Source organism: Rana temporaria, chromosome 7 (genome assembly GCF_905171775.1).
Source record: "Rana temporaria chromosome 7, aRanTem1.1, whole genome shotgun sequence".
NCBI lineage: Eukaryota > Metazoa > Chordata > Amphibia > Anura > Ranidae > Rana > Rana temporaria.
Window position 1 is genome coordinate 65717720 of NC_053495.1, and position 25939 is coordinate 65743658.

The following is a 25939-nucleotide window of genomic DNA, read 5'->3' on the forward strand; positions in this document are numbered from 1 at the left end:
CGAAAACAAAAATAACAATCAAGTGAAAGGCAGCAGCACTGTTGGAATAACATACAATAACTAGATAAAAAATTTAAAGGCTGTGCCAATATTTGAATTATGTGAAAATTATAATTAAACAATTCCACCGATAACAAATTGCATTGAAGGTTGACATCCAGGTGCTGAAATGCCAAAAACAGTCCACAAAAATGAAAATTTTAAAAATAGAAACATAAACAAAAATGTCCAATAATGTGAAAGTTAATATGCTAAAAGGGTAATCACAAAGTAAACCCCAATAATTCACATTTGGCAAATCACACCGTGAAATTGTGTTAAATAATATCACCACACAAACCAATGAACACTGATGATCAAATGAATAATGTCCAATGGAGATCATAGATGGATGCAAGTGGGATGTATTTTCATTTTTGTGGACTGTTTTTGGCATTTCAGTCCCTGTATGTCAACCTTCAATGCAATTTGTTATCGGTGGAACTGTTTAATTATAATTTTCACATAATTCCTATGTAGCGCTACCCCCGGAGGAGCCGCTGGTTAGATTTGGGATCGGCGTATTTAAGTTACCTCTATACTGTGTCTAGGGGTTATGGCAGTACTGAGAGCAATAATAGAATGTCCAGAACCGTTGGTTGACGTTTTCAATGCTTTATTCTCTGGCCAAACACGACCAACATGTCAACTTTAAGTAGGTTGGTGAAGGAAGAGAAACTTCACAGAATCAGGCTATGGATAGTAAAGGCAGTCCTGCCCTTTAGCAATTGTATTCGTCTACGTCGCCACTCCAGTCCGGAGTGGGTAAAGTGCCCCTGGACAGACCTCTCTCACAGGCCTGGCAGCCAGAGTGCCACTTAGAACTTCTGAGAGGAACAAGTCTCTGCCACCGACTTAGCTCTAATTAAATTTGGATGTCCAGGTGAGACCTCTGCCACAGGCCTAGTGCTTGAGAGTTAGAACGATAGAGCAAATCCTCCCAGTATGTCTTTTGGGTCACCGACTGACAGTTTGAATGCGACCTGTCAGTGTCCGGTCACCCAGATCCCGATGGTTTGTTCAAGCCCTGTTGGATCACCTGCCTCCGGGTTTCCCCTTAGACCGATCCCCCACCGAACAGCACCCAGCTTGGGATCTTCTCAATAGGTGTGGGAACCCAGTAAGTTACTGGGATCCCCTGGCAGCACCAGTTGCTCCGGGCAATGAGAGCCAAGAGTCAGAAACTCTGCGTAGCACGCAAGCCCGGCCTGGTAGTCCATAGTGGTGGGGCCCGTGATGTGCGCACACCCTAAAGGTGGGTGCCGCACCCGGAACCCGCAAAGAACCCCAAACAACGGCCTCCGCCACAGAAATACCCCTCCCAGCATGCACAGCGAGGTCCAACTTCTCTCATTGGCTGCTGGGAAGAAGCGGCTCCGCCTGGACCCCTCTGGTGCCACCTGCCGCCCAGAGATGAGACTGCATCTCTGGAGCACAGACTGACCCACAGGACAAATCCAGATTTGGCGACAGCCAAATTTAACAAATTAAGGAATGAGAGCAACATAACTCTCTCATTCCCCCACTAAATTTAAATATAGCACCTGTACGAAAGTACACAGGCGCTACACCTATATTGGCACAGCCTTTAAATTTTTTACCTACTATAGATGTGTTGTCACAATATATATAGAATTCTTGACACATTTCACTTTAGGCACTTTCACAAGAAGGGTCCAACCGTGTCCACCTGTCAGTTTTTCAGGCAGACCTGATCAGTCCTCCATTGTCCTCTATGGAGTGGTGGATGTAAAGGAACTTTTGTCTATTTACATCCACCTACCTTCAATCTGACCCAACAAAAACAAACTGAAGGGGGATCCATTACCCTCTGTGTGGGTGGATCAGGAAGGATGCCAGTCGGGTATAAACAGACAATCGGTCCGTTTATATCCGACTGCCCATAGAGCAGTGTGGGCTGTGTGTGTCCACTTGGCATCAATGGAGCAGACGCGGATCGGTTATCCTCTTGCTCTGCTCAGTGGGCAGTCAGCAGACAGATGCCCTGCTGAGCAAAGCAGAGTCTGTCCCATGTGAAAGGGGCCTCATTGATGTCTTGTTTTGTTCCATCCCCTTTGCTCTGTCTGCCCCTATGTAATCTCTAACTGCCCCCATCTCTCTTTCCCCCTGCTCTGTCCTTATGTCCCCTTCTCTGATCATCTCCTCCCTCCTCTATCTCTAGATGGTCCCTATTAGGTGCAGGCCTTGTAATAAGTGAGTGTACAGTCACACATTATAAAGCACCTTACCTTCCTCTGAGGATCCATGCCATTCCTTCCTGCTGCTGTTTGCTGGCCCCTCCCCCTAGTCTCACTCACCCCACCCCCCCTCTCACTTACCTCCAGACCAGTTCCCCAAAGATTATGGAAGGAGAGGCAGTTCTGGCCCTGCCCACGTGGGAGGGGATTCTCTTGGAGAGAAGCAGCAACTGAAAGATGTGCACAGATGAAAGAACCATTGTTCTGCCTTTCATGTGGCAGAGGAAGAGGGGCAGCGGAAGCTGGGAAAAGTTACTGTGGAGGCAGCAGCTGAAGCTCACAGCGCTGTGCTGCATATTACAAGTCTCATGTCTGCTTTGCAGTAGGAAGGTCCCGCCCCCCTAGACAGGCTTGTGTGATAGGCGAAACACTGATTCAATCCGTGTTCCATCTACTATCACACAAGCCTGTTTAGGGGGGCGGGACTTTCCTACTGCACAGCCAAACACAGACACAGCCAGCCCAGCTCTCACACACCGCGTGACACATAGAAGAGAGAGAATGAGGGAGCGGAGCTCTGCAGTCAGCCGGAGCTCAAAGCAGCCCCAGAACAGGCAGCCTACCGGGAATTATCCCGCTATCCTGGTGGGCCAGTCCGGCCCTGTATATAATGAAAGTCCATAAAGTAATCCAGGGAAGTCTTTTCCAATCTTTTTAAATCATCCACCACACCAATGTGTTTCAGTGATTCCACTCCCCTCAAAAAACTCACTCACCAGATTTTAATGCCTAGCACTTTCATGGTGCTTTTAAACCACACCAATGGTTAAACGATAGTCCAAAATCCAATGTGTTTTGTGAGGGATCTCTCCACATGTAAATAAAAAAAGTGCTCCACTAGTGTAATAATGCTTAAACCAGTTTAATAAAACACTTTAAAACACTCTTCAACATTTGCACTCACATTCCGAAAATTAAAAGCCAGCAAAACTGAAAATCACAGCAAGTTTTCAAATCTCTCAATCAGTGGTGAACTGCGGTCACGGCGGACCCGTATAATCTCACCCCCTCCTTGGTCTTAGAATCTCGAGTTTCCACTTCCTAGTTTGACGTAGCACTTCACACGTCAAAGATGATGATTGCTGTACAGCCACGCCCCCGACATGTTTCGTCACACAGACTTAATCATGGGATTGCTATCTGACAACAAATGAATACATCAGCTGGATTAAAATTTACCTTAGGAGAAAAAGAGATCCTCCAAAAAACTACTGAAAGGTTGGTAAAATTTCAGAATAGGTATGAGTAAGTGCACCTTCTGCAGTATTTATGTCAGTAATGTTAGAGGAATCCACCCTGTGATTTTGCAGCCATAGCTAGGAGTTGGCCAGTCTCTTCCAGTCCTTAAAATATTGTTGTAAGAAGAATGGCCTATGTTACTTAGTAAAGGATAGGAATATGTACAATGGTTGGGTATTGTACCATCTGTTTTGTGTAGCTGGACCCAGATTAACTAAATAGATTATTGAAATGTAAGCATCAAGGACTTTTCCCATTTGCCTGAGCCCAGTGTCCAAAGGAATATAATTTTAAATGTAGATTAAAGGTGTTTATTGACAGTAACGACAAGTCCATCACATGTTGGCATGATGTACTTGTCATTACTGTCAATAAATACCTTTTAATCTACCATCAAACTTGTATTCCTTTGGATGCCGGGTGCTCCTTACTTCCCATTTTCCTTTTTTCCTTAGGGCCCTTTCACACCAGCGTATCATATGTCAGTTTTTTCATCCATCCATTTACGATACTTCCTGTGATGTGTCATGAGGATAAACACTGCCGTTTTGGTTACTGAAGCCTCCCGATTCCCTCCTGAAGACTGAGGAGAAGAATAAATGCAATATCTTTGCCATCTCCCCATCCTTTGTAACCAGATGTCCTTCTTCATTCTTTATGTGTTTGAGTTTTGGGCTGCACACCCTAATGGAATAGGGCTTTCACACTGGAGTGATAGGAGAGGCCATTTTAGGGCGCTTTGCAGGTGCTATTTTTAGCGCTATAGCACCTGCAAAGCCCATCGGTGTGAAAGTAGCCTAATTGTACAAGCTTTGGCATTTTCTGGGTGTCAAAGACAAGCTCATCCCCCCATCCATCTGCATCCATCACTATGATAAAAAAAGGTATAGGATGGGATGAAACAGTCTTTAATACTTCCAGAAAATATCAAAGCTTGTAGATTGGAACACCATAAGTTTTTGAGGGCATGCATGATGATGTTTAAAAGGTATGAGGAGGCTCCCTTAGCACTTTATGCATATTCTTATTTCACAAAGTTTTTTTTTTTTAATTGTGCATCTTAAAAGAGTGCATTATTATGAAAGCACAAGCGAATTGTAAGTATTTCTTATTTAACACATTCGTTTTCCATTAAACATTTTTAAACTATTTTTTTTTTTTTTCTTTTTGATTGGGGCAGATACACATTCATGAGCTCCAATTTACTAACCTGCAGTTGTTGATGACTTCAGGATAACAATTAAGCGTGTGCTAAATCATTGCTATCTTGCATATGCAGCCATTTTCTTTATTCCTACAAGAGCCCCCTTACCTGCCAACATGTCATTGCATAGTGAGGCCCAAGTGTGTGTTTGTAACAAAATGCAAGTTGGCAACAGCTGTTAGCTCTTTTTGTGCGTCACCAGGAGATTTTAAAATCTGCCATGCTAGATAAGTTAGGGAGGTGTTACAAGTCATATTGTAATGTGATGTGTCAAATTTAAAATGTTACTTTAATGACAGTATGCACGACAAAAGTACTCGGCGATCTGTGCCACTGTAAGATTTTTGGGAGGCTTTTGAAATAAATTATTAATGTATTATCTAAAGCCTACACCTTCTTTAACCACTTCAGCCGTGGAAGGATTTGCCCCCTTAATCACCAGGCCATTTTTGGCGATACGGCACTACGTCGCTTTAACTGACAATTGCATGGTTGTGCAACGCTGTACCCAAACCAAATTTACGTCCTTTTTTTTCCACATATAGAGCTTTCTTATGGTGGTATTTGATCACCTCTGCGGTTTTTATTTTTTGCACTATAAGCAAACAATTAACATTAACATATTTTTTTACTTTTTGCTGTAATACATATCCCAAAAAAAATATATAAAAAAAAGGAATTTATTTATTAGTTTCGGGCCGATATATATTCTTCTACATTTATTTGGTAAAAAAATCGCAACAGGCGTATATTGATTGGTTTGTGCAAAAGTTATTGCATCTACAAACTATGTGATGGATTTAGGGACTTTTTTTAAATTATTATCTTTACTGGCGATCTGTAATTTTTAGCGGGACTGCGACATGGTGGCAGACAAATATAAACCCAAATTACACTTTTTGGGGACCAGTGACATTGATTAGTGCTATAAAAATGCACTGATCAATGTAAAAATGACACTGGCAGAGAAGGGCTAACACTAGGGGGCGATCAAGGGGTTAACTGTGTTCCCTCAGCGTGTTCTAACTGTAGGACATTAGACCTCCGACATGTCCCCTCTCAGAGTGGGGAATCTCCTTGTTTACAAAGGCAGTTCCCCATTCTGCCTCTGTAATAGGTGATCACGGGTCACCGGCGGACATTAAGTCCGCCCGACCCGCAGGCACGCTTCCGCAGCCGTATATCTGCGTGATCAGGTCAGCAAGTGGTTAAAAAAAAATTGTCTCCAAGTGGTTTAAGCCATAATGTGCTAGTATTCACTGCCTTGTTTTCGTGTGGGTTAGCTTTGCTTTGCCATAGACTTCTATTATGTCCCAAAAATGTTATGCGCTTTCCGGAAGTTCACCAAAACCACACTTTCAATTTTTGGTTTCAGAAAGTACACCAAAACCACAAGACATGATAGAAGTCTATGACAAAGTGCAGCTAACCCACAGGAAGGATTTTGTTTTATTTAACCAGGTCCCTTTTAAGCCCTTCACACTGTAAACACAATTTGGCCACACCCATCGTTCGCTGGGATTTGAGCTTTGGAGGGCACACCCTAATACACTAGGCTTTGAACGCCTATGGAACAGTCACAGAGTCCAATACCTGGAGGGCATTATAGGGGACATCCAGCACATCACCAGAACTAAAGGCCATGTCACATTAGCCATTTTTAAAGCGGAGTTCCAACCACAATTAGCATTTTTTAAATGTATGTCCTTTCATCCTGCATTTTTATAATATAAATCCGGTCACTTACTATTTTACAATCCGCCGCCGATACGCATAGATATTCAAAAAAGATAGTTTATAAAACTATGTCCACACTGTTGTCATTTTGCTCGTGGGCATTGTGAAGCCTACAAGCACTTACTTCCTGGAAGTCTTGGATGGGGAGCGATAATTGGACAGCGCATTGCATCCTGGGAAATGATGACACACATTTCCCAGGAGCATTAGAGGGAGATGATGTCAGAATCCTAGGTGATTTCTAAGGCAGATTTTGTGGGACCGCATAGCAACAGGCATTTCCAGATGAGTAAAACAAATTTTTTTTTTTTTTACTTTTTTAGGTCTAATGAGCACAATAATGAAAACATATTTTTGGGATGGAAACTCCACTTTAACATAAGAATTACTAAAAAGAACACTCAGCTGTTCCTATAGTGTTGCTCCCTCTCTGGTGAGGGAGCTGTGAAAGCCCAACACTACACTGGCTTAGGCAGCACAGTTATCTTGAAAATATGTTTCCCGGCAGACTTCCATATTTAAAGCCTGACTCCCAATATCTTTATTGCGTACTTACATTGTTCCAACTTTGACAAATGTACTGTAAGTATGTACCTAAGAGGTCGCTGGGGAAGATGACAATCCTCATGGTAGTCAGTATCTCGTCAGTATCTCCCAGGTACTGTGCCAAGGGGCATCCCCTCTACACAATGATCACTTGGTCGACGCTGCTGCCATTCACAGAATGCCTTGTATTTTTTTAATGAATACAAGGAGCTCTCTGATTAGATGGAGTGGAGCTCATGACGCCATCACCCCTCCTCTCCATCTCATTCAGCGAACACTTTGTATTAATTTCTCCTATGTTTGTCAATTTTAAATGCTGCTCTCTTTGCCCCTAACTGTTTTATTTTGCTGTTTCTTGTATATATTTTTTTATTTTTCTAGTTTCTAATTAGCTTTGCTGTTCCTAATGTCGCTGCCCTTTTAAGAATGGTGTTGCTTTCTATTCAATTTAAAAAAGAAGAATGTCCTCCAAATGCCCCTGTTCTCTATTTAGTACTTTCTTGTTCTGAAAGATTGCAGTATGGTTTACTTTTAAAGCTGGTGGACTATGTTTTGAAAATCGAGCCCAAAAAATGTCCCTAAAACCAGTGTTGCCAACCGTCAGTATTTTTATTGGCAGCCAGTAAAGAACAGGCATTTTTCTCCTGCCAATAAATGCCAGTGACAGGAAAAGGTTGCCAATAAACAATGGACCAGATTCAGGTACATTTGCGGCGGTCTAACATATCCCATTTACGTTACACCGCTGCAAGTTTTAAGCGCAAGTGCTTGATTCACAAAGCACTTGCCTGTAAAGTTGCGGCGGCATAGCGTAAATCCCTCCGGCGCAAGCCCGCCTAATTCAAATGGGGAGTGTATCATTTAAATTAGGCGCGTTCCCGCGTCGAACGTACTGCGCATGCTCTGTTTTGAAATTTCCCGCCGTGCTTTGCGCGAAATGACTTCGCATCGACGTAATCTTTTGAATGGCGACGTGCGTTACGTCCTTTCCTATTCACGGACGACTTACGCAAAAAATTAATTAATTCGACGCAGGAACGACAGCCATACTTTAACATGGGCAGTCTAAATCTAAGCCATGAAATAGCAGCCGTAACTAGATAGCTAGATAGCCGGGAAAAGCCGACTAGCGACGACCTAAGAGAATGCGACGAATGCGCGTACCTTCGTGGATCGCCGTAAACAGCTAATTAGCATACCCGACGCGGAAAACGACGCAAACTCCACCCAGCGGGCGCCGAAGTATTACACCTACGATCCGAAAGCGTACAAAGCCGTACGCCTGTCGGATCGAAGCCTAAAGCCGTCGTATCTTGGTTTGAGAATTCAAACTAAAGATACGACGCGGCAAATTTGAAAATAGATACGCCGGCATATTTCTACTGTGAATCTGGCCCAATATGTCTGCCAGCCGAGACCATTTGAGTGTCTGCTACAGTGTGTTCAGGTGGCGCGGGCGTGGTGGGAGCAGGTAAATGTGATATCATTGTGCAAGGAAGCTAAATGGAGTGGCTGGAGCTTTGTACCCAGGTCTGCAAGACAGGAGCAAGGCAAGCCGGGAGCAGGACTGTCAGTGCTGTTTGGACTGAAGGGAATGGAGAAAAACTGTGACTGTGACTCAGGAGGTGATATGTATCATGTCAGTGAGGTGTCATCATCATCTGTACTACTGCACACTGCTGTCAGTGTCACTGTGAGAGTCAATTTCATGTGTGTGCCTGCCCATTCTATTTTCTTATCCTACTATATCAAAAATAAAATACAAAATATGTTTTTTGACTTGAAATGTACCTTAAAGAGGAGCATCACCCAAAATGGGAAGCTGAGCTCTGCTTTTTTGCCCCCCCCCCCTCCAGGGGAGGGGGTACCTGGTTTTGCCAGTGCATCTAAATCTACTAGTGCGTCTAATACTACCCTACCCCCAGAGTGAAAATGCTGCTATATAAAAGTTGTCTAAAGGTGTCTCTGTTGCTCTTTATTCCAGTGGGATTCCGAAGGGATCCCCCGCATGCGTCGTAATGATTCGACGCATGCGTGGAATTCCTTATATGACAGCGTCGCGCACGACGCCGCGTCATAATCGCGGCGACGGCGCGACACGTCATCGCCAGAGGATTTCGGCGCGGATTTCAATGCGATGGTGAGTACACTCCATCGCATAGAAATCAGCGGAAATCCTCGAGAGGATTTATCCGTGGAAACGGTCCGCTGGACCATATCCGCGGATAAATCCTCCCGTGTGTATGGGGCCTTAGAGTCCCGATGAGATTGGCGGCCGAAGAGGAAAGGTGCATGCTCGGGAAAGGTAGTCTGGTGAGCCGCGCACAGGCAGAGCAGTACACAGGTGCTCTCCTTACAATTCTCATTAAGCCATGGGACCTAACAGTATGACCTCTCTGAGCCTGCCCCCCTCCCCCGGGCCCCGACCAATGTAGCTGGAGAGCAGAAAGTAATGAGTGAGGTGGAGGATTGCAAAAATTACCACTCCGGTGCAGCGCTCACTGAAAGTTGCCCTGACATGAGAGCGGCAGCCTTCTAGTTTGTGCCGTTTTATTCTCCTTGTGCTCTATGTAAGAGTCCAACAGTTCAGCCTGAGCACTGTGAACAGACTGGTCTCAATGTGTGCTGTGCGCTGTCAGTGTGCGCTGTGCTATGGTGTCAATGGCTGTGCAGTTGTGTGGATCTCAGCGCTGGATTGTACTCCCTCCCCATGTGCTGCAGCTCCTCTCCTCTCTGCCAGCCTGAATAAAAGGTCTGGTCTGCCCCCAGTGCCCTGTCCCTCTGGTCTGCCCCCAGTGCCCTGTCCCTCTGGTCTGCCCCCAGTGCCCTGTCCCATTTTGTTGAAGTTGTTGTTGGTAATATTTAATTTTGTAACTTGATTCTGCATAAAACATTGTCATTCCATGAGATAATCTACGAGGGCGTGTTTACGGGTGCAGTTAGGCGCAGGGCAGTGTATGAATTAGGTGGGGCAACTGGTGGCGAGTAACTCTTGAGGCCTGGCTAGTAGCTCAGGACTTGAAATTTTGAGCCCTGATATACACCATCCGTGAGGAAAAAAGTGCTAATACTCAAAAGACACACAGGTGATCCCGCAGGTGTAATGAACCTCCACCAATGGTAAACAAATGGCCGCTAACCTCACATCTAGGACCCTAAGATGATAGAGGGTCATAAGCACATATGCCTGCGGGCACTAATACAAGAGAATCCAGTTGAAGCCAGGAACCACAGGAACAGCTTATATCCAAATACCAGGCGGTCATGTGGAAATAAAGAGCATGTACATAGTGCTCTCTCCTTATAAAAAGGCATTTTAATATGAATAAAATGAAAAAAACTTACAAAAACGGCACCAAAGTCCTGGTGCCGGATAAATCAGCATGTAAACAGAGGAAAAAGCGTGATGGCCGCGGGTGACGTCACAACGCCTACTCTATGGAGAGATCGGATGAAAACAGACCGCCTGTCCATTTTCATCCGATCCGATCAACGGATCTGGATTTAGCGGATCGGATTGCATAGCAGTGGGTGTCAGCTTCTCCATAGGGCTGAATGGAGTGTCCAAATAGGTCTGCCTGAAAAACTGACTGGCAGACCTGATTGGAAAGGGGCCTAATGATGGAGTTTTGTTAAAAATGTTACTGAAATGTGTTTTAAAGACTTCTGGTACTCAGTAATTTCAAATTATACTGAACAGGCAGATTTTCTACCAGTCTTTAATATCCATATGCATATGCAGTAATGTCTATCAATAATTATTATGCAACTGAAATATGAAGAAACAGATAAAAATAACCCACTTTCCCCTCTGTGCACATTACAGCAGATGGTTTTCCAAAGGATTTGGCTTGCTGTTTCTTTTATCTGTTGCTATTTTTCTTTTTTCTTTTCCCAACAGTGAGAGCGTGGATTGTCAACCAGGGGGTGGCTAAAGACTCTGCTGCTAGCTACATGTGATACCCCAATACTTTTCCACAAAGAACATTAATGTCAACATTTCATGAACCACAAAGGACAAATTGTGCCACATTGAAGGAGCTGTTGTAGAAATATATATATATATTTTTAAAATCAAGAATAACCAATAGATTTCTGGGCATCTGTGATGGGAACGGTAAAGATTCTATAATGGAGCTTTTAGGATTTCAGATGTCAGATCACAAGTTTACTTCAAAAGCTGACCAGATCAGGATTGTGTCCAAAAATCGAGCCTAGCCCAAAAGCTACAAACTTCAAAATCTCAACTCTCCAACCATTTTTTTTATCTTACAAAAGAAGTTTTATGTAAATTTACAAACACAAAAAGTGTCTTTGTGAAACAAATATCCAAAGATATGATCTTGGAGAATCACGGCTTACAAAAATGTATCAGGATTTTCAATCTACAGTGATGTCTTCAGATGGATCTTGGATGGTTACGCAAGCTGGACTGAGCTAAGGAGTGCCTTGTTCTACAAGATTTCGGTGTCTGTCTGATGGAACGGAACTGTTGAAACAACAATGGACACAGTTCGTAGCAGGTAAGAATGCACATAACCGTCAAAAAATCCTTTATAAAATAAATGCAACATCCAGGTAAAATACAACAGGGGGAGCCAGACTGGTATCATTTTACAATCCATGGCTTCTATGGCCATCTGAATGAGGTTTGCTATTATTTTAAGGGGGGTACTGTCATGTTAAAAACAGCTCAGTTGGAGCTAGACTTCATACCTTCAAGAAAATGCAAAACAGCAAAGGCCCTGAGGCATACCCAGATGAATACTATCTATGTTATGTTTGAAACTGAAGGGAAATGTGTAGGGTACAATATGTTTAGTGAGATCTTTTGAGTATATTTATGTTATTGTTTTATGTAAGGATTTGTAGATCAGTCAATTGATTGGAGCAGGAGAGTCACTCCATGTTGTGCTGGGGAAAATATGCAGCTGGGATCGGAACCTCTCCTTCCTTTGCTGTGCCAGGCCCTGCCCTGCACCTTGCAGGACTGACCTGTCAAAAAAGCAGTGTTGGTTTTGTAGGGAGAGTGCAGCTCTCACCATATAATCGATGGAGAAAACAATGGTGTTGATTTACTGAAACTGGCATATTCTGACTCCTATTGTTGTGAAGCGATCTATCCCTTGTGAGACCTCTATGTCTGGCCTGTATAAGCAGATATAATCACTGAGGACAATCCTCATTCGATAGCTTGAACTCACCAAGTACAGATTCTATTCTGAACATCGGGTTACAGCAGATGACAGGATACAACAGATAAATAGGTTGTGGTACTTATGTGGTCAAAAGATGATATTGTCTGTAGCTTACTATGCAGAATACATGTGCCCTGTTACATGTGGCCTGTTAGCTTCAGCTATTACACAGGAAGTATAATCACAGGAAGAAGGGGTGGAGCATTACATAGAAAGGAAGTATGTCATAACATCAGGGAAAAAACATGGAAAACAAATGCATTAACACAAAAGGTCACTAGATGGCAGCATGTTGACTAAACATAAACATCCATAGAAAAATGGTTAGGGAAACAATCTATATAACTTATATGCCCCATTGGCGCAGCACATGTAGAGTGCAAAATCTGGTGCAGCTGTGCATGGTAGCCAACTAGCTTCTAGCTAGCTACCATAACCCCAGTATCCTCTTCTTCATGGGACAGTCTGATTTTAGATAAAAGTTGTCTGCGGTGGATTCGTCGCAAGATCACTTTTATTGGCGGCAGGAGAGGGGCCCCTCTCCCGCTGCTCTCCGGTGCCCTCCGCTGCTTTCCGGAGCTGTCAGGAATGCCGGAGGCGATTGGGTCTGCTTCCTGGGCTGACATAGAGACAAGTGAGAGGAAGATGGCCCAAACCTGTCTCCATATCATTGAAGGGCGGAATCGACGTCAAAATGTCACTTCCGCCCAATGCTCTTAAAGGGACATTTTTTTTTTAAAAGACATTCCATGAGCGGGCGCAGCTTTGAAGTGTGACATGTTGGGTATCAATTTACTAGGCGTAACATTATCTTTCACAATATAAAAAAAATTGGGCTAACTTTATCGTTGTCTTATTTTTTAATTAAAAAAAAAAATTTCTTTAAAAAAAAAGTGCGCTTGTAAAACAGCTGCGCAAATATGGTGTGACAAAAAGTATTGCAATGACCACCATTTTATTCTCTAGGGTGTTAGAAAAAAATATATACAATATTTGGGGTTTTCTAGCAAAAAAAATGTTTAACTTGTAAATACCAAATCTCAGAAAGAGGCTCGGTCCTTACGTGGTTAAGCTTTGACAAAAAAACTGGAAGCTGATTGGTTTCTATGCACAGCTGCACCAGATTTTGCATTCTCCAGTAAATCAACCCTGTTCCTGAAACAATATTTTTGTTTTAAACAAGTATGTAGCCCCTCCTTAACAGATATTTCTTTATCACTTTCTTCCCTTTTTTTGCAGATTTTTTTTTTTACTTTTTGTATGTAAATTTTAGTGCTGCAATAAAATAATGCTTTGTACCAAAAACATATTTCATTAGAAAAAAGGGGCAAACTACTTGTAAACCACCTTACTTCCCAGACAGAAGCAGATATTTTAGTTACGATAATGTTGGTGGAAGCTAGGCTGTGTCAAAACTTGTTGATTATAACACATTTACTGTATTGGAGTGCCCCACACTCTGAATGAGAACAGGTGGCACATTTGGACAGCAGCAGCATTGCCAGTCTGTGGAAGGGGAGTATTACATGTATTGGCAAATTAAATAAAAGTGAAACGTGAAACCACACTCCAGCATACGCTTTATAAGCCATTACAACAGTCTTTTTTCCTTTTGGGATAAAGGTTTTACATAAATAAAAATAAATGCTGATATCATCCTTCTGCCTTCTAGCGCATATTTTTATTAATCTGTTTTTTCCACGGGGCCTAGATGTCAAGGCATTTCGGTGGTGGCCCCTTTTTTACACTCCATTAGACCGGAGGTGTCAAAACAGTACAGAGTTATGCCATATGAAAATGGTGTACGCAGGGTTCAGGTTAGAAGGGTAATATCTCTCTAATCAGTGCTGGACTGGGACAGAAATTTGACCCTGGACTTCATCCAGACTGGCCCACTTTGACAGGTCTCTCCCATGGCGGCCGGACAACTCCTGCACCGCCACCCAAGCCCCCTCTCCCCTTTCACTAGCCGTTCTACTTTATTAGAATAGAACGGCTGGTACTGGTACTCTTATAGGCAGTACCAGTGGGGAAGCTAGAAATTATTTCACCCGGGGCAAAGAATCAGTTCGGTGCCCCCCTTATTGGACAAGATTAGGCAGAAGTGAGAAGTGAGAAACTCCCAGGCCATAGCTGTTGAGTCCCCCCCATGCTCTTCTGTCGTCCCCCCAGCCTTCTATCCTAGGCTTTTGATCTGTGTGATTCTATTGATGCACATAGTGTAGGGAGACACAACTCTAGTCCCTGCATGCAAGCATGACTCCATAGGATGCAGCACCTATGGAAAAAAAAACACCCTGAAATAGAAAACTAGGGGTAGCGGTCATAGTATTAATGTAAACTGAAACACAGGCAAGGATTAAAAGATATAGAAGCTGCATTCTCAGTAAGTCTACATTCACACAAGTGATTAAGTCTGATGCAAATTGTAACAACAGAAATGTTACGATTTCTGTTGCCATTCATAGTGGCCCCCAGTGGCTAAGTGTGGCCGTCGGCCCTGTTCACTATAATGACAGGCCGCTACTATGGACTTAAGTTCCCCAATGTCCTGGAAGCTTTGTTTCATACCTTACTGGCACAGCAGCAGCAGTGATAGAATATTGATGTCTGGGACCATTCATGGGTGCCCAAGCACCATCAGGTGCAACGGTTTGTTGGATTTGCCAACTTTTACAGAAAATTCATAAGAAACTTCTTTAAGGTGAGAGCATCAACTATGCAGCTGACAATGAAAGGGATGGCCTTTGTGTGTTCATCAGAGGCACAGACTGCATCACTATTAGTACATCATGATCCTGAACTACCTTTTATCATGGAAGCAGAAGCTTTAGACTTGGTTATCAGGAACCAGACAACCAGGAAAACTTCCTAGGGGTCACAAGCTTGAAGACATTCTTGAGTCTCGAATAATTCTTAATCATTTCTCAATCATCTTCCTAAGCACATTAACCCTGAGTACAAGAACAGCATTTGGACTCAAGCAAGTGGCCTCCTTGTACCTGAATCTGTTCAGGTAGATGGCTCTCAACTTGCTGGGCATTTTGTGGATTCTAAGACAGAAGAACGTTTATCACATTCCCTTTGGTGACCTGTTTGTTGGTCTTAATTTAGAGCATTTTTTTACAACTACCTAAAACTTTTGCACAGTACTGTATGTGACCCCATATCTGACCTGTGTACACAGAAAGACACCCTGATCTTCTCCTTTGGGGTTACCACAACCACTCTCTGTTTCATCAAGACCATGGTCTGTCCACCTTAGAAAGAGGCGACCACTATCTTGGTAGTCATCGACTATCTCACTAAGATGGCTCATTTTATACCTGTTAAAGGGGTACCCTCTGCTGAACAAACTGAGGAGTTGATGGTCTTTAAACTACATGGAATTCCTGATGATGTGGTGTCTAACAGAGTACATGAAAATTGGGTGATGAGCGCAAACTGAAATAGTGAAAGAAAACAATGTAGCAATATTACAGTGATCACAATCTATATTAAGAGGTCATATATGTGATATATGTCACAAACAACCACAGGAAACAAACAGTGAAAATAGTCCTTTCAATAAAAAAACAAAAATAAGGAAAAAAGTCCAAAATTGAGTAAGTGCACAAGTTAGTATAACAACTAATTCAAAAACTTCTGCCAATAGATAATGCTGCAACAATCTGGGAAGGTCTTCACAGATATTGAGCTCACAGAGCGATTACCTCCAGACAGTAGAAAATGCGCCTGAACGAATTCCTTGGGCCACTGGAATGGGATCTGGAACGTCCTCTGTAGATGGAAGCAGTCCCGGTCCTCAAAACGATAAGGTCAGCTCACCATGACAACCATGAGTGAATCATAGATGGAGTAAAGAAATACAAACTCTCATCGTGAAACATGTAAAGCTCAAATGGTTTTATGAAGCTAAAAACTTGCTTACATGAAAAACGGTTTAAAAAACGCCAAACATAGGCACTTCCGGTGGACGGTCGGGGTAACACGTCACTTCCGGTCACGTCTAAAACCTAATGCGCTGCGTCACATCACGTGACTTCATCACTGTTTTTTTTCTGTGGTTGCTTGTGACATATATCACATATATGACCTCTTAATATAGATTGTGATCACTGTAATATTGCTACATTGTTTTCTTTCACTATTTCAGTTTGCGCTCATCACCCAATTTTCATACCCTTGTTTTGTTGTTAGCACATATTAGATTTGAGCAGCATTTTGTTTGTACACCAGTCATTTTTCACTGTTGGCTAGCGCTTTAGTTTATCCCTTTCTCTAACATTTCTCTAAATTTTGGAAAAGCTTTTGCTCGGCTTTAGGTGTAACAATTATTCTGTCCTCTACTTTTCATCTTCAGTCTAATGGTGAAATCGAGAGGACCAATCAAACTATGAAGCAGTACCTTTGATGTTTTGTCAGTTATCATCAGGATGACTGGGTGGACTATATTCCTACAGCAGAGTTTGCTTATAACAATTCTATACATAGCTAGATTTCCAAAACCCTTTATTTTAAACATTTTTTATTCCTGATCTCTATGGGCCAAATCCACAAAAGGGATACGACGGCGTAAGTGCTGTTACGCCGTCGTATCCCTGTTCCTAACTATGGAACTGATCCACAGAATCAGTTTTCCATAGTTAGGCAGAAGATCCGGCATGTGTAAGGGACTTACACTGCCGGATCTTAGGATGCAGTACCGCATCCGCCGCTGGGGGCATTTTGTGTCAAAATGCTGCCTCGGGTATGCAAATTAGCACTTACGGAGATCCACGAAGCTTTTCAGCTTAGTTTTTTCTCCGTAAGTTTTAGTTTGCAAACGCAAAATTAGGGCTGCTTTTACAAAGTGTAAAGTTAGTACACCTTGTAAAAATAGACCTTTCTGTCCAGCGATGTGATTTTTTTTTTAATTTGATTTTTTTTTTCGCGCCGTATCTTTTTTTTTCCCGACGCAACTTTATTGACCCGTCGCAATCCACAAAGCTCGGCGTAACGTAATTTCGCGCTATGCACGTCGGGAAAATGACGTCACGAGCATGCGCAGGACGGCCGGCGCGGGAGCGCGCCTAATTTAAATGGGAATCGCCCCCATGTAAATAGGAACGCCTTGCGCCGGCAAAATTTAAGTTACACAGCCCAAAATTTCTAGGTAAGTGCTTTGTGGTTTGGGCACTTAGGTAGAAATTTTAAGGCAGTGTAACTTAAATGGAAAAAATTAAGTTACGCCGGATCTTTGTGGATTTGGCCCTATATCTCCTATCGCATTTATACTGTTAGGGACAGATTAACAACATTACAAGAGATTCAGGAACAAATTATTGATACTTTCAAGAAGGCTCAGAAATACAGTTTTACAAGAAGACCACTCTACTTTTCATGTGAGTAAAAAAGTTTAATTGTAGGCAGAGTCTTCATATCGAAACAATAACTCCTAACTTACCAAGACCTGAGGTGCGCCTTGGCCTGGATGGTCAGTATACCTAAAAAGAGGGCATACCCTAAATGTATGAAATGTATGAAGAATGGAAAAAAAAGGAAGTTATTTGGGGGAACTGTGTGGGTGGGTGGGGGTGAACCAGGAAACTGAGCCAACACTGGACCCGACAGGGAAGGAGAGCTATATAGCCCCAGACTCCTCCTACAAATCCAGCGGTCTAACTTATCTACTTAAGATTTCAAGGTTCAAGTTCTATCTGCTAAGTTTCATCAAAAGTCTGAATTCGGACCTGAAACGGACCAAAAAAAGCACTTGTTTTTCCTTTAGAAGGCACCGGACCTGCTGTGGATATATGTGAACCGGCTCCAAAGAGAGCCAGTCACATTCTCCTGCTATGCAAATTGGATGCGGGGAAACCCCACCTAACCTCAAAGTATTACCTTAGCTAATGCCCAGGACATGCAACACAACTGCTGTTCCTTCTTTGCCACTGTCGACATGCATTTCCACTTTCAAGTTATGTAGAGCCAATTTAATACAAGTTATATTTTTCAAATGCGCATGCGTGGCTATACAGTGTTCTCTTTAAAATCAGTTTCTAAGTTGGAAACATTAAAAGGTTAGCTGAGCTTTTTATTGTTCTTTTAGTTTGTTTTCTATTTACTTTTATTGACATTATATCCTTTCTGAAAAAGGTTAAATTAGAGCAAGGATACAAAATGCATACCAATTACATGTAGATCTTCTCAAAATACAGGAACAATTGAGAATCAAATAATATGACACCGTTTCTATGGAAATATTATGCTTTCAAATGATTAAAAACATTTGAAAAGATGGATGTGTTTTATGAGTATAATTACAAGATACCTTTCAGTGTGAGACAGATCCTGAATAAAAGTGTTATTGCCACTTGCATACCGACTATATTAAACAAAATTCTGAGAACTGAATGGAAAAGTTACATTATAAAAGACTTGAAAGAGAAGTTCAGGGTTTTGAAAAAAACAAACATACAGTACATACTCACCTACTGTAGGTGGATGCAGCTTCAGTACAATGCTGCATCTTTCCCCCACCGCCTCTAATGCCACGTACACACGATCGTTTTTTTGCATGAAAAAAAAAGACTTTTTTAAAAACGTAATTTAAAATGATCGTGTGTAGGCTTCACATCGTTTTTCGGCTTCTTAAAATGTAATTTTTCGTGTTGTTGAAAATCATCGTGTGTGGGCAAAAACGATATTTTAAACCCGCGCATGCCCAGAAACAAGTTATGAGACGGGAGCGCTCGTTCAGGTAAAACTACCATTCATAATGAAGTAAGCACATTCATCACGCTGTAACAGACCAAAAAGCGCGTATAGTCTTTTACTAACAAGGAATCAGCTAAAAGCAGCCCAAAGGCGAATAGAACTTCCCCTTTAGAGTGCCGTCGTACGTGTTGTTCATCATTTTTCAAAAACGATGGTGTGTGGGCAACATCGTTTTTAATGATGAAGTTGGAAAAACATAGTTTTTTGGATATGCTGAAAAACGTTGTTTTTTTTCATGCCGAAAAACGATCGTGTGTAGGCGGCATAAGACTAAGAACTGAGCAATTGAAGGGCGTTGATCACTCGGTTTCCAGTCTTTCCTGAGCAAAGAGTCTGTGACAATCAGTAATAGCTCTCTGTTCTGCCCCTTTAATGCTCACTGGAGCGTTGAGCTGTGGAGGGGGTGGGAGCAGCTGGCTCAGGCTCTCAGCAGTGCACTGAGAGTATGACCAATTATTTGGGGGAACCCCACTTCATTTTGTTTTTTAAATTGACGGCGGGGTTCCCCTTAATATCCAGTCCAGACCTGAAGGGCCTGGTAATGGAATTTGGGGGGACCCCCACGCAATTTTTTTATTTTTATGAATGAATTCTCTCTGAATTGCCAGAGCCGACAATTCATTATAGCCGCAAGTCCGGTTTTAAAAGACTCTTTTTTCTTTCAGAAATGACACTTTGTGCAGGGACAGTTCTAAGTATGGGAAACATGTGCTATTTCACATGCTAACTTTACACCCCCCCCCAGGTATGAAACGTAAAAGAATATTTCACTTTTATTGTTTGACTTTTAGCATTATTAAATTCACTGCTCCCGAAAAAACAGCCGTTTTTAAAACTTTTTTTTGCATTGATACATGTCCCCTGGGACAGGACCCAGGTCCCCAAACACTTTTTAGGACAATAACTTGCATATTAGCCTTTAAATTTAGCACTTTAGGGCCGGATTCAGGTAGGAGATCTCTGAGTTGCGGCATCGTATCTATGCGCCTGATTCATAGAATCAGTTACGCATAGATTTCCCTAAGATCCTAAGATCCGACTGGCGTAAGTGTCTTACACCGTCGTATCTTAGGCTGCATATTTACGCTGGCCGCTAGGTGGCGCTTCCGTCAAAATACACGATGAATATGCTAATTAGGTAGATACGCCGATTCACAAACATACGTATGCCCGGCGCTCTTTTGTTACGTCGTTTACGTTAGGCTTTTTCGGCGTAAGGTTGCTCCTGCACACAGTACACACACACAGGATAGCTGCAGCAGGTAAGGGGGGGGGGGATGTGCCACCTCTACACTCACCCATATATCAAGCATGACAGGCTTATCTCTCACCTCCGGAGCACCCCCATCCCCCCCTCCTCTCCTTGCTGCTCGTTTCCAGAAGCCAAATTTATGCCTCATCCCACGGATGTTAAAACAGCTGCAGTGTCAGCTCCGTGCAGTGATCTGTGTGTCTCTGTCTCAGCTCCTTGTGCGGCACGGCACCGCCCATCGGGAAGATGACCAGTGTCCAGAGCTACAAATCCCAGAGGAGGGGGAGAGCGTGGGTGCAGGCAGCAACGAGGCTATATTGTGTGTGTTGAGGAGGGGACAGCGCCAGGCGCAGCCAGCCGATCGGCAGCACTACATTCCAGCAAAGACATTGCTGTGCGGGGGGGGAGGGGCCGCAATGACGTCATTCACAATCGATTATTGCTGAATACCACATCGATGCAGAATCAGGAAGGGTATAATCTCAATGCATCGATGTGGCGATCATTTTCAACACCCCTAGTGGCTAGCTGTTCAAACAGCCTGTGCGATTGCTCCTGTACAGCACCAATCTGTTGGCACCGCGCCTTTGTTTGCTCTTGTGCAATAGCGTTGACTTGCTGTTGTGCAGCGTTAGATAACACCAATTATTTGAGGATTTACTCCATGTTTAGTCACTCTAGGTATTGGCCCTTTAACCACTTGCTTACTGGGCACATAAACCCCCTTCGTTCCCAGGCGAAATTTCAGCTTCCGGCACTGCGTTGCTTTAACTGACTTTTGCGTGGTCGTGAAACGTGGCTCCCAAACAAAATTGACGTCCTTTTTTCCCCACAAATAGAGCTTTATTTTGGTGGTATTTGATTTTTTTTCTCAGTTAAGGCCGATACGTATTTTTCGACGTATTTTTGTAAAAGTTATAGCGCCTACAAAATAGGGGACAGAATTATGATTTTTTTTTTTTTTTACTAGTAATGGTGGTGATCTGCGATTTTTATTGGGACTGCGATATTGCGGCGGACGTATCGGACACTTTCGACAACAATTTGGGACCATTCACATTTATACAGCGAATCAGTGCTATAAAAATGCACTAATTACTGTATAAATGTGACTGGCAGGGAAGGGGTTAACACTAGGGGTGAGGAAGGGGTTAAATGTGTAGCCTGGGTGTGTTCTAACTGTGTGGGGGGAGGTGACTGGGGGAGGTGACCGATGCTGTGTCCCTATTTACAAGGGACACAGATCGGTCTCCTCTCCTCTGACAGCACGTGGAGCTCTGTGTTTACACACAGAGCTCCACATCCCTGCTGTGTAACCGACGATCGCGTGTACCCGGCGGACATCGCGGCCGCCAGGTACACGCATCGGCTCCCCAGCGATGCGCCGGGACAGTGTTTACCCGCTGCGCGCACCCCAGAGGCGCGCGCGGGTAATGCTTTTAAAAAGACGTCCAGAGACGTCCAGTTGGCACTTGAGAGCCGCGCTGTTGACGTCTTTTGTCAATAGCGCGGGTCTCAAGTGGTTAAGTAGTAACTTACTACAGCTGGGGGACAGGTAGCAGGTACAAAGTTCCCTGGGATAAGCAGTCTTCCAGGCACAGATACCAAATCCAGTGAGGTAGTGACAAACAGTGCAGTGTTTATTTGTGATACAGTATATACAAGTCTTTTATATACAGGTGCTGTGCTGTGTTTCAAGAAACAAACAGAACAAAAAAAGAGCAAAACAAAACCCTAGCCGTGTCTCGGCACTAACTCTACAAAATACAGGCCCTAACTACCAGGCTGAGCAAACCTACAGCTTGCCAGCTTCCACATATGCAGCTTGATAGCTTTAGCCAACCTTTTTCTCTCACAGACCAATGTTGTCTGAGTTTCCCAGGCAGAGAGTACTGGCTGTCTGTCTCAGCTGAGCTTAAAGCGGAGTTCCACACAAAAATTGAACCTCCGCTTTTTGGAACCCTCCCCCTCTCCGGTGTCACATTCGGCACCTTTCAGGGTGAAGGGGTGCAGATACCTGTATAATACAGGTATTTACACCCGCTTCTGAGAATAGCCTTCCCCGGGAGTCACGCCCCTTCGCGTCACCCCCAGCTGTCTTCTGGGAAACACACTGGTTCCAGGAGACAGCGGGAACTATTAATGATGCGCCGCGCGACTCACGAATGCGTAGTAGGAAACCGGGCAGTTAAGCCGCAACAATTCCCTTCCTGATTCCCTCACCAAGGGTGGTGGCAGGGGCAGCCGAGAGACAAGCGATTGCTCGGCCTCGGCTGCCGACATCGTGGGCGTGCTGGACAGGTAAGTGTCTATTTTTTAAAAGTCAGCAGCTGCAGTATTTGTAGCTGCTGGCTTTGAAAAAAAATTTGGGTGGACCTCTGCTTTAAATTAGCCTGGGGGAGAGGACCAATATCCGAACTGGATCGTAGATCAGAGATCCCTGAATGTGTATGAGAGGAGCCTGGGAGACGTATAAACCCCTAACAGGACTTTTCCTGGCTCTCTCTGGGACGCTCTGGGGTGTGTGTATATATATACATATATATAAAATATGTGTGATCAACCTATTGCATTAGGATGTGCACCCCAAAGCTCAAACACAAGTGTATATATACACACACGCACAATTTTTTTAACTTGTTAAAACATTTAGGCCCAGATTCTTAGAGGAGATACGACAGCGTATCTCCAGATACGCCGTCGTATTTCTGCGTCTGGCCCGTCGTATCTATGCGCCTGATTCTTAGAATCAGTTTCGCATAGATATCTGTTAGATCCGACAGGCGTAAGTCTCTTACGCCGTCGGATCGTAACTGCATTTTTACGCTGGCCGCTAGGTGGCGCTTCCGTCGAATTCCGCGTAGAGTATGCAAATTAGGTAGATACGCAAATTCCCGAACGTACGCCCGGCCGACGCAGTAAAGTTACGCCATTTACATTAGGCTTTTCCCGGCGTATAGTTACCCCTGCTATATGGCGGCATATGTGCGGCGTAACAATGTTAAGTATGGCCGTCGTTCCCGCGTCGAAATTTGAAAAAGTTACGTCGTTCGCGTAAGTCGTCCGTGAATGGGGCTGGACGTCATTTACGTTCACGTCGAAACCAATGACGTCCTTGCGGCGTACTTTGGAGCAATGCACACTGGGAAATTCCACGGACGGCGCATGTGCCGTTCAGGAAAAACGTCAATCACGTCGGGTCACAGTACATTTACATAAAACACGCCCCCCTGATCCAAATTTTAATTAGGCGGGCTTACGCCGGCCGATTTACGCTGCGCCGCCGCAACTTACGGAGCAAGTGCTTTGAGAATACAGCACTTGCCCATCTAAGTTGCGGCGGCGTAACGTAAATCGGATACGTTACTCCGCCGCAGAGATACGCCGCTGGACGAGAATCTGGCCCTTAATTGTTTACCCTAGTGGTTGAAGGGCAGCAAAACTCTGCAGTTGAGACATTCTTTCACCACCCCTCTACCACCTTTTAGCTGTAGAGGCAGCGGCGGAGCATGTTCACATGTCGCAGCTGCAATTATACCCTTTTTTGCTTTCAGCAGGTGTAGCACCCACTGACTATGGCCCATTCAAGTGAATGATGGCACTCTGCAAGCACCCTGCAACCGTGTGCAGTGTGGTGTTCAAGGGGTTAAAGCAGGTGGCATGGAGGCATACAACGCCTCCTCAACACCTCTAAAATGCTCTATGAAGAGTGATTTGTTTGCGGATTACTCTTCAGAAATCAAAGCATTTGTGAATGTGCCCCAATGTCCCCCTACAATCTGAGTCCTTCTTTACATCATAGTCCACTGCATTCCCCAGAGTCAATAGTGTTACATCTTATATCCCAGTTCCCCTCCTTAAATCAGGGTTCCTAGAGAGCTCCCGGAAGAAGCTCATGCTGATTGGGCGAAACATGTCGACTGTCACGACACCACGTAAGTGACGCTCTGACGTCACGCTTGATGCAACTTTGCACGTCTGCACATGCTCACTGGACTTCTTGAGAACCGTGGTATCCATCTTGAGAAAGGCATGCTGAGTTGCTGCTACAGAGACCAGACCGGACGAGCGGCTATCGCTCCAGACCCAGAGCAGGACCGGAGTTACTATTCTTGCCTCCGACTGGCTCCAAGTGCTCTGAATGAGCAGGTCATCTCCTGTCATCACAGACACAAGTCTACATTGCCAAAGGCTGGGTGAGTGGACCTGCCAGTCCACAATCTGCTTTAATAGTGCCACACTTTTACATTCATAGTGAACTCTTGGTGGTTATGCACAGTTTATTAACCCTATGTTTCACTATGGGCCGTATTATTATTTATATCTTACTTCACTAAATATATGCCTCCACAGCCCTGTATTCCAGTGGGAAATCCCGGGCTGGGAAGACACTCAGAACAGCTTAAGCCTTAGGCCTCGTACACACGGACGGACTGTTCCATGAAAACGGTCCGCCGGACCATTTTCATCGGACATGTCCGCTCAGAGATTTCTGTCTGATGGTTGTACACACCATCAAACAGAAATCCGCGCGGAAACGATACGCGGTGACGTGGCCGCGCCGTCGCCATGACGCTGACGCGGCGACGTGCGCGGCCCTGGAAGGTCAATGCTTCCACGCATGCGTCGAATCACTTAGACGCATGCGAGGGCTTTTGGCCGAGCGGACATGTCCGGTGAGTCTGTACAGACGACCGAACATGTCCGACGGACAGGCTTCCAGCAGACATGTTTCTTAGCATGCTAAGAAACATTTGTCCGCTGGAAACCTGTCCGATCCGCTGAAAAATTGTCCGGTCGGACGTACAGACGACCGAACATGTCCGCTGAAACTGGTCTGCGGACCAGTTTCAGCAGACATGTTCGGTCGTGTGTACGGGGCCTTATACACACGATCGGACTTCCATCAAACAAATCCGTGGATTTTTGTCTGAAGGGCGTTGTCCATGAACTTGTTCTGCATACAGATGGCAGAACATTTTCAGCCAACATACACCAAACCACATGGTTTTTAAGCTCTTTACTACCACCCTTTGGGCAACTTTTGTTATTGTTGTCTGATGTTTAGCATTGGTTCTGAGCATGCGTGTTTGTACTTTGGATTTTAGTCTGACGGATTTGTGTACACACGATGGGATAATCCGACTATACACGTCGTGCGATTCGGTATTATTGAAAAAGAGACCTCAGGCAGACAATTCAGGAACGGTTCCCAGCAAGCAGCGATATTCAACAGATCACAAGATGAAGTTCTTATTGTAACGAAACATGTCGGGATGTACTACTGTTGTTCCTGCTACCCTAATTTTATGAGCTCGGTTTATCATTGCAAAATGTGAGTTACTCTCATTTTAAAATATTGATTTTTACGGAATTATGCTATGTGCGCCCCACTTTTTCTTTTACATACTCATCGATATGCCCTCCTTGTGATCTGTTGAATATCGCTGCTTGCTGGGAACCGTTCCTGAATTGTCTGCCTGAGGTCTCTTTTTCAATAATACCGAATCGCAAGACGTGTATAGTGTACCCTCTTCAGTGTATCATCTTTAACAAAGCTTGATTGGCCTAGTAGGTATATGCCTTTCTGGGTCCAATCCATCCGGTAAGCCCTTGTCATAAGTGGTGGTGGACTTCTCACCATTGGATTTTGTTTATTTATCCAGTTATTGAACGTCTTTCAACATAGTTTGATTCAATTCATTTA

General features: G+C 43.9%; 1 protein-coding gene across 1 annotated transcript in view; it reads left to right on the forward strand.

The window, feature by feature from the left end:
- The window catches only part of KCNJ4 (potassium inwardly rectifying channel subfamily J member 4), a 187130-nt gene that overhangs the window by 137304 nt on the left and 23887 nt on the right, over positions 1–25939 (forward strand). The window contains exon 2 of the mRNA XM_040359524.1: positions 10925–11546. Within this exon, the coding sequence (XP_040215458.1) occupies positions 11527–11546 (20 nt within the window). The 5' untranslated portion in view covers positions 10925–11526. The remainder of the gene's footprint in view (positions 1–10924; positions 11547–25939) is intronic.